The sequence below is a fragment of the Nematolebias whitei genome, chromosome 14 (assembly GCF_014905685.2).
Source record: "Nematolebias whitei isolate Nwh7 chromosome 14, NemWhi1, whole genome shotgun sequence".
Taxonomy (NCBI): domain Eukaryota; kingdom Metazoa; phylum Chordata; class Actinopteri; order Cyprinodontiformes; family Rivulidae; genus Nematolebias; species Nematolebias whitei.
Window position 1 is genome coordinate 8979887 of NC_056511.1, and position 16701 is coordinate 8996587.

Consider the following 16701-nt stretch of genomic DNA (forward strand, 5'->3'; position numbering starts at 1 on the left):
ATCAATGAAAATAACAGTCTCTGTCCATCTGGTAGATTTGAGGTCATCTGGTTCACTACACACACGCAGGCCTGTTTTGCACACACAATATCCAGATGTTAAAATTGTTTGTGTGTGTGTGTGTTTGATGTGCGATGTGTATGGCATGTACTGAGCTTGTTGCCAAGCCACAAAAAGTCATTTGCCTGCCTCTGATTCGATGCGCCCTTCAATAGCACCCTGTGTGTGTACAAGCCCAACCTCCTGCTTCCCTTTTTTATTGTTAAAAAGAGCTGTACACATTCATAAAATGTAAACCAACATAGCAATTTTGCCTGTAGCTCAAGGGCTGCATAGCTGAAATATTTGCATAAACAGAAGTGTAGTATGACACAAGTGGAGTTGTGCACAACCATAACTTCCCATCTTTAAGATCATGCAATGTGTTAACCACAGAGATGCATTCTTGAGTTTGGCTCACTGCCTTTAATAACGTAAAATACTTTGACATATTGGACTTAGAAATGAAATTTTCTGTTTACACAACAGGTGTTCGAATACGTCCAACTTTAGGTAGTCTCAAAAAGTTTGTTTGGAAATTTATTACACGAAGGTGAATTATTTAAAAGTCTGTACTGCACATCCAATGAGACCAATGGAACTAAACGATGTGGAGTATCTTGTTTTTAACCAAAAGCCAAATCAGGTGGATGTAAACAATGCTAACTGGATAATCCTGTGGTTTTTAATGCAAACTACAGTATATACAACTAATAAAAAACTTGTTTCTACGAATCAGCCCACATAAATCCTGCATGGGAGTTGATACTCCACCACAATTTGCATATTCATTAAATTTGGAGCTGAGTTTGACCAGTCTGAGGGCGAAAAGATTGACTCATCAAATTATGCGTCTAACTGCTCTGTAGGCTGAATTGCAAAACATATTACATCAAATCATCCATCACAAATGCACAAATATAAGCATTATTCTTATATAAAAGTAAACTGTAGAAATTGCATTTCCTGCAAAAAAGCAGTGTGAATGTTTATTGCTGAAGAACTTGCTGGAAAAACAGCTGAAATTAGCTAAAGAATACATGCTGAATTGTGTCTGACATGAAAAAAACAAGCCTTAATTATTAGAAGAAAGCAGAAAGAACACATTTGTTTTGAATTAGATTTAAATTAGCAGAAATTAGCACAAAAAATTTGGATATTAGCTAAAAACAGCAGAAATTAGCAAAAAATAAAAATAGCTGAAAGGTAGCTGATAATGCAGAAACAATCTTAAACTACCAGAAGGAAGCTGAAAGAACTAAAATGAGTTTTTAAAAAAATGTGGATTAGCTGTAGAGGCTAAAATGAGCATAAAACAGCTAAATAGTAGCTGAAATAGCAGAAAAAGCTGAAACTTGCACAAAGACGCTAAAATAAGCAGAAAGAAGAAAGAAATTAGTGTAAAGAAGTTATTTAGGCTGATTGTAGCAGAAATTACCACAAAAAAATTTAATTTATTTGAAAGCAGCTAAAATGATCTTAAAAGCTAGTTGAGAAGGTAGAACAAGCTGAAATTAGCATCACAAAGCAAAAAGAACACATTTACCCAATTAGGCTGAAAGAAACAGCAATGAGCACAAAATGTTGAAATTATCTGGAAAACAATGCTGAAATTAGCAAAACAAAAACAGCTGAATAGTAGCTAAAAAAGGCAGAAAGAAGCTGAAATCATATGAAGAAAGTGGAGCAATCACATTTTTGCTGAATTAGGCTGAAAAAAGTTTAAATGAGTGCAAAACTTATGGAATTGACTGAAAAAGCTCAAATTAGCATAAAAACAGTAGTTGAAAAATCAGGATAATCTAAGAAGCAGAAAGGAGCATAACAAGCTGAAATTAGCAGAAAAGTTAGAAGAAGCACAGAAATGTCGTAGTTAGCAGAAAGAACCTAAAAGGATCACAAAACAGCTGAATAACAAAATTAACTGAAAGTAGCTAAAAAAAAAGTTTAAATTTTCACAATGAAGCTGAAAGAAGCTGAACCTGAACAAAATGTGAAAGCAGCAGTAAAAGGTTGTAAACAGATCTAAAGATTTGAAGGATGTAAAAATGAGCTCAATTAATTTTCCTATGAGAAAAAATATGGCAGAAAAAGGCTAAATATTTCAAAAAGCTAAAGTTGCCTTAATACCAAAAGTCATTGTCCTGAAAGAGCTGAACGTTTTGATGTATAGCACAAAAATTGTGGAATGAGAATCGCGCCAAAAAAATGTACGGAAGGAAAATGGATCACAATAGTGTGAATGCTTCATAACATTCACACTGTTTATACAACTGAATTTTATTCTGATAAAACTTTTCAACCTTTAGTCCATCTAACAACTATTCATTTTCTTTACCTGCTTTTCCTTTCTGGGTCATGTGGGACCTGGTGCCCATCTCCAGGAGGGGGACTCCCTGGACTGGTCACAAGCCCATCACAGGACACCCGAGGCTGTTGCTTCTGCAGTTAGTTTGTGCTATTTGGGATTTGTTTGACACGAGCGTATGCTGTAATTGAGAGAACACAGAGGTTTAAAGGATTTGTTTTTATTTTATTCTGTTTTAGCTGCCTTTATGTCCTCAAATCCAAATATGTAATTTTAATTAACGGTTCACATTAAAGAGGTCATCTCTGGATTTCAAAACGCAGATCCCCTGCCAATATGGTTAATTTATCCTAAAAAAATCAAACAAGTTTTAAATAATGTCAATAAGTCTGAATCAAAGTTTAAAAAAATTATATTGGTTCCCATTTTCTTTTTTTTTTTCCAGTTGTGTCCATCTTAACTCGATTCTGCTGCCTGATGTGATGCAATGTTTGAGGATAACAGTCCACTTGTTTCTTTTTGTGCAGCTGGTGAAAAGGCCATAGTTTGTGACCAGTGCGGCGCCCAGTTCCAGACAGAGGAATCCCTGGAGGCTCATCGGCAGATCCACACTGGTATGAACGCACACACACAGAGAGCGCGAGAGAGAGAGAGAGCATCACAACTATGGACATAAACAAAAAGATTACAAGCCTCTCGGCAGCATTAGTGTTTATGTTTTCTAAATTAGTACAGAAAGCTCGAGCTGATTATACTTTCAATCTAATTCACGGAACAAGCTCTTAATATTCTATTAACAAGAACATACTGTAAGCGTTACTGTATTTCAGTAAGGCTATTGGAAGAAGGAAAAAATAAAGTAAATTATAAAAACAGCCAGATGTCTTGGAAACTTCTGTATTGTGAGTGGTTCAAATTAAAACTGGGAACTCAGTATTATCAATCTCAGAATTTAAAAATCGCCTCTTTTCCATAAATTAGGATGCGCAGTGTGTATATTAGGTAGGATGTATTGGCTCATGTGCCCCTTTCAATCAGTCGACTCTGACTAACTGGAGCCATGACTGACAGACAGATCACATCATCTCGGATTAGTCCCACTCGTCCTAAATCAAGACAGACCCAACAGTAATCAACAAGCTGAGGAAATTTGGCAGGCCAGCGTTGTTTATCAGTGCTCTCTGCTGTGAAGATGGGAAGACGAGGATCATCTAGGTGCCAAGATGTAAATAGGAAGAAGTAAATCTCCCTTCAGCAGATGTGTGATGGCTCAGAGCAGTTTTACTGCTGGTGATGAACTCTTTAATTTGTGGGGAAAGAGGTGGATTGTGTCAAATTACGTCCGCCCTAAAGTATTCAAGGTGGACCATTTTGTGGATTTAGAATCAAATGTGTCCAGTTGGTTTATTTTTGTGTGAATGTTTATGAAGCATTCACGCAACTGTGATCCATTTTTATTCTGTGTGTTTTCGGCGCGATTCGCATCCCGCAGTTTTCAACCCATTTCAACAAATCATAAATCAAAACCTTCAGCTGTTTTAGGACAATCCTGCTATGACTTTTGGTATTGGTGCAATTTTAGCTTTTTGAAATATTTAGCCTTTTTTGACATTTTTTTTCGCTTTGAAACTGAATTGAGCTCATTTTACATCCTTCAAATCTTTAGATCTGTTTATAATTCTGATTCAGCTTCTTTCAGCTACTTTCAGCTTATTTCAGCTGTTTTTTTTTCAGCTGTTTTGTGATCCTTCTAACTTTTTTCTGTTAATTTCAACTTGTTAGGTTCCTTTTAGCTTAATTCTGTAAGTTTCAGCTTTTTCTGCGATTTCAGCTATTATTTAGCTGTTTTATGCCAATTTCAATTTTTTCCCCACCTAATTCAGCAAAAATGTGCTCTCTTCGCATTCTTGTAATTTCAGCTTCTTTCTGCCTTTTCAGCAGTTTTCTTTTCTAATTTTCTCTTTTTACAATCATTTCCGCTTTTTTGTGCTCATTTCTGCTTCTTTCAGCAAACATGTTCTTTATGCTTTCATCTGCTAATTTAAGCTTGTTCTACCTTTTCAACTACCTTTTTAACCATTTTTCAGCTAATTTCAGCTGTTTTCAGATCAATTCATGTTTTTGTGCTGATTTCTGCTACTTCCAGTCTAATTAACTTATTTATGCTCATTTCAACTTATGCTTCTTTCAGCTTTTTCCTGATAGTTTAATCTTTTTCTGCTATTTCAGCTACCTTTTAGCTGTTTTGTGTTCATTTTTGCTTGTTCAACTAATTCCACATGTTTTAACTCATTTCAGCTCCTCCTCCTTCTTTCTGGTAGATTGAACTTCTTTCTAACTTTTCAGCTACTTTTCAGCTACTTTTTGTTAATTTCAGCTTTGTTTTAGCTCATTTCCTAACTTTTTTTGCTAATGTCTGCTAATTTAAACCTAATTCAGCAAATAAGGGTATTTTCTACTTTCGTCTGCTAAATTAGGCCTGTTCTTCTATTTTAACTACATTTCAGCTGTTTTTCAGCAATTTCTTAAGCAATAAGCATTTTCACAGGAAATGCAATTTCTCTAGTTTATCATATTTTCAATTTGTCTATTTTTTCCTCTCACATAAGACTTTTATCAGCTGCCTCACTGTTGTAGATGTCTGCAGAATACGTCTGGAAGACATTATCTCACCAGAGATATGTCTATTGAAAAACAAGGTGATATAAAGAGAATGTAATTAATTAATGCTGGTGCCTGCATATGTAATCTCTAATTAAAACAGGGCTTTAGATTAGTTACAGATTACAGTTCGAGCATAGGTATTTTTACTGATTTACTGCGTTTGCAGCTTGACTACTCAGAGTCTCCACTTGTGGTGCCCTTGCAACTCAAGTGTTTGTAACCAAAAGCAGCGAGAAGCTTTATTACATCCTTGCCTGCGGTAAGAATGAAATCTAATGAGATTATAAAATGCCAAATCCAAAATGCTCTATTTATGCTCTGAGAAACATGCATGCATAGTGCTTTGACAGCTCAGTGCATCATAAAATGCAATTATGCTCAAAGGTATATAAAAAAAGAGACATAAATCTTGCTAAATGTTTCATAAAAAGGTTTTGAAAATGCCAAAGTTTCGACTCTGTCTTACAGAATATAATTTGGAATTCTCCGGCCTAGAGATTTCTTCAAAATATCCACACGTTGTGGTTCTTTAGCATCATTTAATGTTTTGTAATTCATCCAAAAGCCTCCCAGTTTCCCTTTTCCCTCCTTTTCAACATTTGATAGAAGAATGTGGGGCGGCATAGTCAGGACTCCGAGGCGAGGGGGTGTTACCCCTGGGGGGCATGCCCTCAGCCAGGCAGCTCGTTGGAGGGAAAGAAGGGTTAAACAAGGCTAATGATTCAACAGCCATAACAGCGGAAAGGAGCATTCTAAATATAGGCATTCCAGTCTGGAACCACTGGAAGGGAGCTGATGGAGGGGAGGCGAGGGGAGGCGAGGGGAGGGGAGGGGGCAGCCACAGCCAGGGCAAGTCATGTATTCCTGCCAGACAACAGGAGCAGCAGCAGTAATAATCATCTGTGCGTTGAGGCCCTGTGAGGGATGAGTTTGAGAAATGGGCTCTGGTAAAACATGACGCAGAAGTTTAACTGCACATGACTCTCACTTTCTCTTTCTCCGTGAGATTTAAGACACTTGGGTTTACTTTATTATATCACATTTTCTCTTAAGAGCAAATCCATTTTTTGTGCGTGTGCAAACAGATTAAGTTGTGATTTCACTTCATAAATTTGCTTTATTTGGGAGTTTTGGTATCAAATCTGAAATGAAATAAAGATGCAGCATTATTTGAGGGAATGCACATCCTCTGCTGCCTTTGGTGCCGGAGTGTTCAAATCAAGCAAACCATTTCTGAATAAGGACAGAGTTAGACATTTTGGTCAAACCATGTAAATTACATTTATGTGATACTGCAAGATTTCACAGAATTGACAGCATTTGAAGTACCGATCCGATGTTAGTATCGGTATTTGGTATAGAAAATTCTTGCTTGGGTACTAGTGACAATGTGACCAAGGAGCAAATTGTTGTTTATTTAAATATCTGCCAACCAATCTAGTGAAGATATTGTTTTTTTCCATCTTATTTCACCTCCTTTAGTATTTATTTTACATTATATTTAGAATTCTTGAACCATTTGCAAGGTTTGTTGAAGTTTTTTTTTTTGTTTTTTTTCATGTTTGACCAAGCTTGGTGTGTTTAAGTGTGCTGTACTGTTGCAGTTTTCAACTAATTTGTAATTCTGTGCATTTATGTCTGCGTTTAAAAAAAACAAATGTTTTAAGTTAATTCAGCACTGTTTTAATGTATCAGGTCAGTATCGGATCAGTATCGGTTGATACTAAACCTCTGGTATCGGTATTGGATGGTAAAATGGATCAGTGCGTCCCTAATTTGAAGTATAGATATTTTTGTGTTAACTAAGGTTAATTAGCTGCGGTGACCATCTTGCACTGTCAAACCTAAAAATTATGAGTGTTACATAGTAAATATGTGCAGTGGTTCATAAAAAGGTTGATTAGTTATTCCCAAACAATTTAGGCAAATGTTTCACAAATGGTGTAGCACTCGGAGTATGTATTGGGATAATTCTCATCTACTACCACACCAAGTTTTGTTGTAATATTTGTAAAATTGCATGTTATAGCCATTGTTGTGCTTACTAAAATTAACTAACTATTGGACTGGCTCCAAATGTTGTTCAGTTATAGATACGCACTCAAAATTTATTTTCTAAAAGTTTCAATGAAGTCTATTCAGTGATTCATGAGATATTTTACTAACAGACACATTGACTAATAATTAATGGCAAAGATTAAAAAAAAAAAAATTGTGTGACCAGTAAAGTATGTACTTGGAATGATTTTCAGCTACTAGCACGTCCAATTTTTGCTGAATATCTGTATAATTGGCCAAAATGTTGCTTAGCTGTGGCAGCCATTTTGAACAAGGATAACCCCAAAAGTTGATCAGTTTAAGATGCTCGTTCGTTGATTACTGTCTGAAAATTTCAATAAAATCCATCGACTTAAGTGGATATTTTAAGCCAGTCCAGACAAACGAGCACACGGACACAAGTAGAAACATTACATCTTTACTCGACAGGTGATTTTTTTTTTTTTTACCATACCTTAAAGCAAAGATACAATTTAATCCTCACTCTAAATAACTTTATGATTTGGTCATTAATGATTACATCCACATCCATCAATGATTTTGGTATTTTTGCCAACACACAATGGGTGGGGGGATATTCCATATGGTGACATTCAAAGGTTAAGTAGTATTCATGAACTCAGCTGAACAGAGAGGCGGCACATTTTAGTCGACTGATCTGTTTCCAACATTACAGACTGAGATGATAAAAGTAAACAACGCTTCCTCATGTCTTTTCTACTAAAGATTTTTAAAGTCTTGACCCTAATTTGTTGAATAATCTGAGATGACGATGTAATCTGATGCAACAGTGTCAACAAGATAGGCAGTATAACAGCAGTTTCAGCCTCTGTCCTTCCCCTTATAGTTAAGCTATAATTTGACGTTCTTAAATTTCAAATTTTTAAGGAAATATCTCTAAAATATGAAAATAGGGCTGCATACATGATTAAAAAATGTTCAATGATAGAAAATGAATGGATTCAAACAAAGGGTTTCTGCTTTATATTATATTAGAAATGCATGTATTCATACAGAAAGGCTTGTACAGTAACGACACACAAAGTGGGCGTGTGGTGGAAGCGGGGGGGGTCACTGGAGGCCATCAGAGCCAGATTCGATCTCTTCCTGCCTCTTGGCAGCGCTTCAGCCTTTGGCTAATGTTCTCTGATGACAATATTTGGCCTCTGTGGTTGTTTCTTGCTGCTCTGAATAGGAACTATTGTCATATCTCCTCCGTCGGTCTGATCAGCTGCAGTCTGACTCAAACCCTGTCTCCTCATCACTTTCCATCTTCTTTTTGTTTCAACACGAATAAAGGCCCGTCTCTTTTTGTTACCAGAAACCCGGGCTGGTTCATAAATGCAGGAGGCCCTTCTTAAAAAAAAAAGAAAGTAATTTGCTCCAAACGTAGTTCCTTCTATAATAATGTTAATTACTTGTCGCTGTGTAGCTTGTTGTGCCTTTTGTTTGTGTGATTTTCAACAGTTTTCATTCTTTGAAATGGAAAAACAGTTTTTCTCGCCTGCGTTAATCAGTAGATTTATCACATGGCACTGTTGGCAGTGATCGAAGCTGCAGGAAGCACCAGCAGAGGCTCACTGGGGTGGAGTGACTTTTGCAACACATTGTATGTTTCTCTGTGTGTGGGAGAAGAGATGATGTGCTTCTGAGATGTATGAATGTTGTCCTGTACACACAGTGCAGTGCATCTAAAAATAATAATAATATTATTAATAATAAATGAATGTTAACAAGAGTTTGCAAGTTGCCCAAGACAAAACCTCAATATTGTCCTTAAGTGTCACAGTTTGCAACTTTTATTCTGTAGCTAACTTCTTTAATTCCATTCCATGAAGGGCTAACTACTCCATTACTTCCCAACCCTGTTTAGACCTACTCAATGTTTATGAAGTATTCACACTATTGTGACCCTTTTTTTCTATATATGTTTCGGCACAATTCTCATGCCACCATTTTTGTGCTGTTTCAACAAAAAAATCAAAATGTTTCAGCTCTTTCAGGACAATGCTGCTATGACTTTTGGTATCGGTGCAACTTTAGCTTTTTGAAATATTTCACCTTTTCTGCCACTTTTTTTTCTCAGAGAAAATGAACTGAGCTCATTTTACATCCTTGAGATCTTTAGATGTGTTTACAACCTTTTTCTGCTCCTTTCACGTTTTGTGCAAATTTTTTAATGTTTCAGCTACTTTCAGTTAATTTCAGCTGTTTTTTCAGCTCTTTCTGGGATCCTTTCATATTCTTTCTGCTAACTACAACATTTTGTGTTTCTACTAACGTCTTTCATTTCAGCTTGTTATGATCCTTTCAGCTTATTTATGCAAGTTTCAGCTTTTTCTACTATTTCATCTAACTTTTTTTTTTTTAACTAATTCTACATTTTTTTGCACTCATTTCAACATTTTCAGCCTAATTCACCAAAAATGTGCTCACTCCACTTCTGGGAATTTAAGCTTCTTTCTGCGTTTTTAGCTACTTTTCAGCTGTTTTTGCTTATTTCAGCTTTTTTCAGATAATTTCCACTTTTTTGTGCTAATTTCTGCTAACTTTTGTTCTTTCTGCTTTCCTCTGCTAATTTAAGCTTGTTCTACCTTTTCAGCTCCTTTTTTTTTTAGCATTTTGTAGCTAATTTCATGTTTTTTTTTCAGATAAATTCAAGTTTATCACAGTAATTTCTGCTTCTTTCAGCCTAAATAGCTTCTTTATGCTAATTTCAGCTTGTTACGCTCCCTTTAAGATTTTTTTTCTGCTAGTTTCAGCTTTTTCTACTCTTTCAGCTACTGTTTAGCTGTTTTGATGCTGTTTTTTGCTTTTTCAGGTAATTCCACATTTTTTTTAGCTCATTTCAGCTCCTTCAACGTCCATCTGGTACTTTTTCAGCTATTTTTTCAGCTTTTTTTGTTTGTTTATTTGTGCTAAATTCAGCTCTCCTTTTTTTTTTGCCACTTTCTCATTTTTTTTTGTGCTCACTTCTGCTCATTTAAACTAAGTCAGCAAATGTGTTCTTTCTGCTTTCTTCTGATAAATTAGGATTGTTCTTCCATTTCAGCTATATTTTAGAATGCATTTTAGTTAATTTCAGCTGTTTTTCAGAAACCTCCTCTGCAATAAGCCTTCATACTGCATTTTCACAGGAAATGCAATTTCTCTAATTAATATAACAATAAAGACTTGGGTTGCCTCTGAAATTTGAGCAAATGTTGTCATGGTTGAGATTGAAGTATCCAAATCAATGTAACCAACCTCGTTACTGTTTATGCTCAGGAGCTGCCACTGTGCGAAAGCTACTTATAGAACATGTTTATTTAAAACCCCAAGATATTGATGTTGAGGCTTTCCTGAGTGTATCGTCGTGATGGACGGGCTCATTTTTCAAGTGGTGTTGAGGGTGGTGGCACTCCAGTAGAGTTATAGCAGTCAAACATTATTTGTCTGCTTTAACCCCCTGAACTTGTGCAGAAACACACAAACATCCTCTGCCAACCATCTCCCGTCTTTGTCAATGTTGGGCAACACAAACAAATCCAAAACATGTCTGTGCTTAGGAGCCAAAGTTACTTGTGAGCTTCATCACATCTACTGACGGCCGGCTTTTGTCACATGTTTTCCCAAATTGGATGGCATTGCATCAGAGTCTTTTCTTTCTCTAAACTGGGACTCACCGTGGGGCTTTTGTAAGCAAAGAACACAGTCTGTCTGTCTTTCACGCAGCACTCGTCCTCAAAGGGAAAAACACTGCTGTCATTTGGAGTTGCTGAGCAGTTATTACGCACCGTCTCCGTCCTCTGACTCTCATGTAATGAATGTAGAGACAATTCTTATTTTTGGTTCTGCCTTCCCACTGTTAACAGCCTCCTCCCCAACGAAACAGAAAACATACGAATTAGCTCGTAACAGAAACTTCCTTTTGACGGGATTGGGACAAAAAAGGCAGAAAGTAATGAAAGGCTGTAAATTAAATTGTACATGAATATAATAATACTTTAGATTATAATGTGATTTCAACCTGCAGCCTGACTGCTGTTCATAAAGCATTAGTTAAAAACCAAAGAAAGGCTAGTATTTTTAGTGTTTTTCTTTATTCTAAAGTAAAAATATCAATCCATTCGTTTAGAATGTTACGAACTACAAGATGTTTTATGTAGTATTTATATAACAATTACTGATTAAGCTTGTCCTGAGTCTGGTTCTGCTGGAGTTTTCTTCCTCGTGAGGGACCTTTTCCTTTCCACTGTCGCCTTCATGCTTGCTCAGGATGGGAGACTGCGACGAAGCAATTCGGACTAAAAGCAATCTGTTGGCTCCTTAGTTAAATAATGTTATTAACTGACTTTTGATGTATGTGAATGTTTCTGTGCAGTGCCCTGAGACGACTTCTGTTGTGTTTTGGCGCTACAGTAGTCCCTCGTTTATTGCAGATGTTTGGGACCGTCACCACCTTGCGATAAGTGGAAAAAACAACATATTAGGGATAAAGTAATCCAAGTTCAAGTAAACTTTAACGTCATTACCATCTCATGTGATACATGAGATGGAACGAAATTATGTACACAAGTAGTAGTAGTTTATTTTAGTATTTATATACAGGTATATATTAAGGCAGTTTGAACCCTTCCCACACTCTTGCAATGCCCCTAACAAATTTTTAAACTCTGAGCGCTCTAAAAGAGCGCAGCATGTCATGAACTCTGCTCTCTCTGCCTCCGGCTGCTCTCTGCCTCCGGCTGCTCTCTGCCTCCGGCTGCTCTCTGCCTCCGGCTGCTCTCTGCCAGCGCTCTCGGCCATGCCCACTTCTTCGCTGCAGAGCGGAGATATGACACGCTGCAGGAGGGAGCCTCTCCCTGCACGTGGGCTGCACACAGGTGCAGCACGTGCTAAATAATTCAAAATAATTTATTTTAAATAAAAATTCCATTCCGATCCTGAAGCTCATCAATCAACCAATTGTGTGTCGCGTCCAATCTTACTTTGAAAAACCGCGATAGAGCGAGTCCGCGAAAAACGGACCGCGAATTAGCGAGGGACTGCTGTATATAAATAAATTGAATTGAAATTGAATTGATTAGCATTTATTTAACATTTTGAGCTTCAAGTTTACAATTGCAGCTCTGAGCAAAGTTCACTTACCATATTTTACACCGTATAAGTTGCAGTTTCTTGCATAGATTTGTCAGTCCTGTGGCTTATACGCTGAAGTGGCTTATACATTTTTTTTTCATATTCATAACGTAATTTTTGACTGACGCTTTAAATTTCAAAGAACTGCAACAGCGAGTCCTCCCATGCGCGCTCGCTTAACTCAGCTGGTGCAAGAGGAGGAACACTGGAGAGCTCGCGGCTCTGGTCTGGATGGATGGATGGATGGATGGATGGATGGATGGATGGATGGATGGATGGATGGATGGATGGATGGATGGATGGATGGATGGATGGATGGATGGATCAAGCGAGCTGCACTGCACTGCCCATGCAAAATAAAGCTGTTTTGACCATTAAATAAACACATAATGAACATGATGGGTCAGTGGTGATGCATAATAAATGCGACTTATACACTAAAGTGACTTATATATATTTTTTTTTTTACTTATACACCAGAAAATACAGTAGTTGGGAAAAAGAAAAAGAATGACTCTGTTCCTTGTAAAAGTCGCCAAACACTGATTTAGAGGAATCGGCTTTTGGTGTTATCAAAACAGAAACTAATTATTTTATGCAAGCGGCTGTGAACGCATCATGCCTTCTAAATCTAAAAGACGTTTTGTAAAACCAGAATGGGGCAGACGTGCAGTACTTCTCCATTAATGCTGGCACTGTACGCTCTCTCTTCGTTGTGATGAGCTGTAAACTGTTTCCAAAGATCTGCAGAGTGAGTTTTATCCCACACTGTCGAACAGTCGCGCTCATTTGAACAAATCCAAAGTGCCGTTTTGCGTCAGCTTTTGTCAGTAAAGCCTCTCCTGGTTGATCTATTCTTGTCTGAGCACAGTTCTTGATGAGCATCTCTCCTCCTGAGTTTATCTCTGCCAGTTAGATTAAACCATTTTGGTTCTCACCATAATTTATAGGTCCTGCATTTTTTTGGTTGCCTGCGTCACACACACACACACATACACACACATTTGGCTTTGCTGCTTCAAAAAAATTCACATTTTCTGCAAAAAAATAAATTTAAAAGTATATATTTTTTTGTCTGTCTGGAAAAGTAAAGCAATTCAGATTTCACTACTTGACGTCCACGCATTTTACAGACAGCGTAAGCTCATTCTGAACAGAATATCCACAACTGCACCCTTGTAATTTGCAGTGAAATCTGCCGACTCAGCTGCCAAATTAAGGCCACAATGTGAGCAGTTGCCTGTTGTTGAGCATGAGCTGCAAGTAGCTCTAGAAACAACAGGGAATGCATCTCCCATGTGACTCGTGTATAAATGAGTTTGGAGTCCACAAGCCTCGGAAGAATTTGTGGCTGTTCCTGTTTATACATGACTCATCCGAATGTGCACGCACATATAGACACAGCAGTGAACGAGAAAATCTGACTGTAATGGAAAGGGAAGGTTCTTACTCTTGTGCTTTTCTTTCTTTCTCACTTTATCTCTCTCGTGTCTTTTTTTTTTTTATGTCTTGTAAAATGGGGAAATTTGCAAACCATGAAGTGGCAAGAGTGGGTTTTAGCCAGTGGGAACACAGCATGATTCCAGCAAGCCTCGACCACAGAGTAAACACTTTCTTTTCTCAAGCCAAAAATAGTTTGGCTAAGGAGAGAGCCTTGGAGAGGGAAGGAGAGAGAAGATAGAAAGAGGGCTGCACCAAGACTACGGTGTTCAAAAAGACGGAGCTCTTTTAATCGGATCATTCCTTCGCTTTGTCGTTTTCCTCCTTGTAAATTGTTCACACCGGTGGCCCCGCAATCAGTTAGTGCAAATACTAACGCACACACAGTCCAGTCATGTCACTCAAGAAAATTAGGCCAATGGCAGCGCTACACAGGGGTCACGTCAAAAGTGCCGATTGTCTCAATCACATTAGTCCAGCGCTGGCATCTGTTTAGCATTTAGTTAATTGTGATGTTATTAAGTTGTCAGTGAGCATTAGGGTGGCGATAAGCAAAGCAAATATTCTTGCAGCCTGAGCAGGCGGTGTTGCACATGTGTTGCAGAGACACTAACACACGAGGAGCAAGCTCTCAGCCGCTGGTAAGTCTCGTTCAAATTAAAGCCTAACGAGACTTTCAGCGTGTTCACGAGGCATTTCGGTTCAGTGCCGCTCTCCGTTCAAGGGCAGATGTGCATTAGCATTATGACTTCTGATTACAAAACGTTAGCATGTTGCACTTCCTGTCTGTGTCATCTGGTAAGTCAAAATGCTGATTAGCACCATGCTTGTGCTTCTCGTTCGAGCATCCCACTCATAATTGAGCAAGCTGTCCATGGTCTGGGGGAGATTATCCGTCTGTATGTCTGTGCCCAGTTGTCAGGGAGCTTCACACAGGCCGTTCTGGCAGAAAACATTAAGTCCTTTACTTAATATAAACGTCCAAGTCTTAGAGAAACCAAACTAATCTGTACTGAAAGTCACTTTATTTATTATTGGCATGACATTTGATCTATATTACATTAAACCATGCACAAGGACGCCAATTTATGAAAAAAATGTTTGTTGTAAAAAGGACTCTGTATTCAGTAATATAAAATTAATCCTTCCATTTAAGGAGCAAGAACAAACAACATTTTAATGGTGTTTTTGCTGGATAATTTACTTCAACAGTGTCTAGATGATTAAAACATCTTTCGGAATACTGCAAGTATTTCTCCGTCTAGATATAAAAAAAACAAAAGCAATTAAAATCAATTATTCAGGCCGTTGTCGGCTGAATTTACTGTCGGAATATGTGTAAAATGACCACGGTTCACTTTGCCTCCGTCTCTGTAAATAAATACCCTTGATGCTTTCTTCCATTTCCTTCTCCTTGACACTCCCTCTTTCTCTCTCGCTTCCCAAACCAAGAAGAGTACAAGTGGTCAGAGACACTATCGGTAGCTAAATTAAATCAAGCGGCACTAGCTAGACTACAGTCACTCCTGCTGCTAGCCTCCTCCTTCTCTCTCAGCAAACAAATTTTTCCCCAGATAAGATCTAAATGAGTTTTTCCAGGCGGAGAGACATCCTCTGCTTGCCTGAAGGATACTGAGTGAGGGCTACAGTGTGACCAACGCTCTGTAGTAATCATTCTCCACGACCATAAATGTTATGCACACCAGCCTGTATGAATATGTGTGGCTTGTGTGTAAATGAGATCAAATGTGTGAATAAGAGTTGGCACATCTACATTCTCCTGCACCCAGCTTCATTCATTGAGAAAGACCCAACTGGGCCTCTGCTCTGCGGCGCTTCAGTGCCGAGGCTTAGTGTCACGGTGGGCACAGTCGCATTGAGGTATCTCCACAGGAAACCATGAGACAACAGCATGTCAGAGAGGGAACTGGTATTCTTATAAGCAGGGGGGAAGAGCTGGGTGGGATCCAGTAGCAAATTGGGATGTCCATGGTAGTGCAACAGTCTGGCTGCAGGAGGATACCCCACATGGATGGACCATTGTAAACCAGAGACAGCAGCCGCACATCCAGAGAGACCAATAAAATTATGCTGGTATGGGCGTTTGAAGGGTGGGCGGTGGGGACGGATTACAGACTCCCAGAGGGCTCTGCGATTCACAGGCCATAAAATGGAAGTCAGCAGGACATGCTGCAAATCTGGCCAGCCAATATCCTCTATCCCCTACCTCCCTTTTTTCGACCCCAAAGATGTGTCTTAGCTGTACGCCACAATGCAACCCCCGTGAGCACGCTTCGTTGTTGGACAATCTTAACTCCCTTGGATACCGCTATTCTCCCATTACATTTTCATGTCGGCCGCTGCGGCTTTGTTCGAGATCTGCCTGGTTAAGAAAGAGAAAGGAGAGATAAGGAAAGACACAGAACAGTCAAAATCAGCGAAGGTCTTTGCCATCCAGGGACTGAAAAAGCTGCTTTTGTCAGGAGGTTCCCTACGTTCAGATATCCCATCACATTTTAACCTTGGAAAGGCTAGGACTTTGGATATAAAAGGATTCACCCAGGAGAGCGAAGGAGAGAAAGAGATGTGCAATACAGAACCCACGTCAACAATAGCCGATGTTCTTTTGTCCACAGTGTTATTTGAAGTAAATCTCCTCTGTAATTAGATTGGAACTGTTTATGGACATCTTAGAAGAGCACATCAGTGCTAAACCAGCACTGCGCGAGGGCCTTTTTAATTTACAGTGCAAATACCTTTCGATTAGCGTGGCGAGAGCGAGCGGGGTGGTGGGGACTGAAGCAGCAGCACAATGGAGGAGTCTCTCAAGCTTTTTCTTTTTGTTGTTGTTGTTTGAGAAAGGGAAGAGGTTCGAGCCGCTCTCCTGTGTTCCTTAATTGTGAAGCAAGGAGATTAGTAAGAGTGCTTCCAACCTTTCACCCCGAACAAAGGAACCATCGGGTCCAGTTGCCTGGTGACACAAAGTTTCACACTGACAGATTCAGCCTCTGCCTTCCCCACACCAGCTCTTCGAGGTATGTCTCAGGAGAAGTAATGAAATCTCCGGTTTT

At 38.6% G+C, this 16701-nt stretch overlaps 1 protein-coding gene across 1 annotated transcript in view; it reads left to right on the plus strand.

The window, feature by feature from the left end:
* Nucleotides 1-16701, plus strand: part of zbtb16a (zinc finger and BTB domain containing 16a) — a 197372-nt gene that overhangs the window by 121629 nt on the left and 59042 nt on the right. The window contains exon 3 of the mRNA XM_037687812.1: nucleotides 2875-2961. Coding sequence (XP_037543740.1) covers nucleotides 2875-2961 — 87 coding nt within the window. The remainder of the gene's footprint in view (nucleotides 1-2874; nucleotides 2962-16701) is intronic.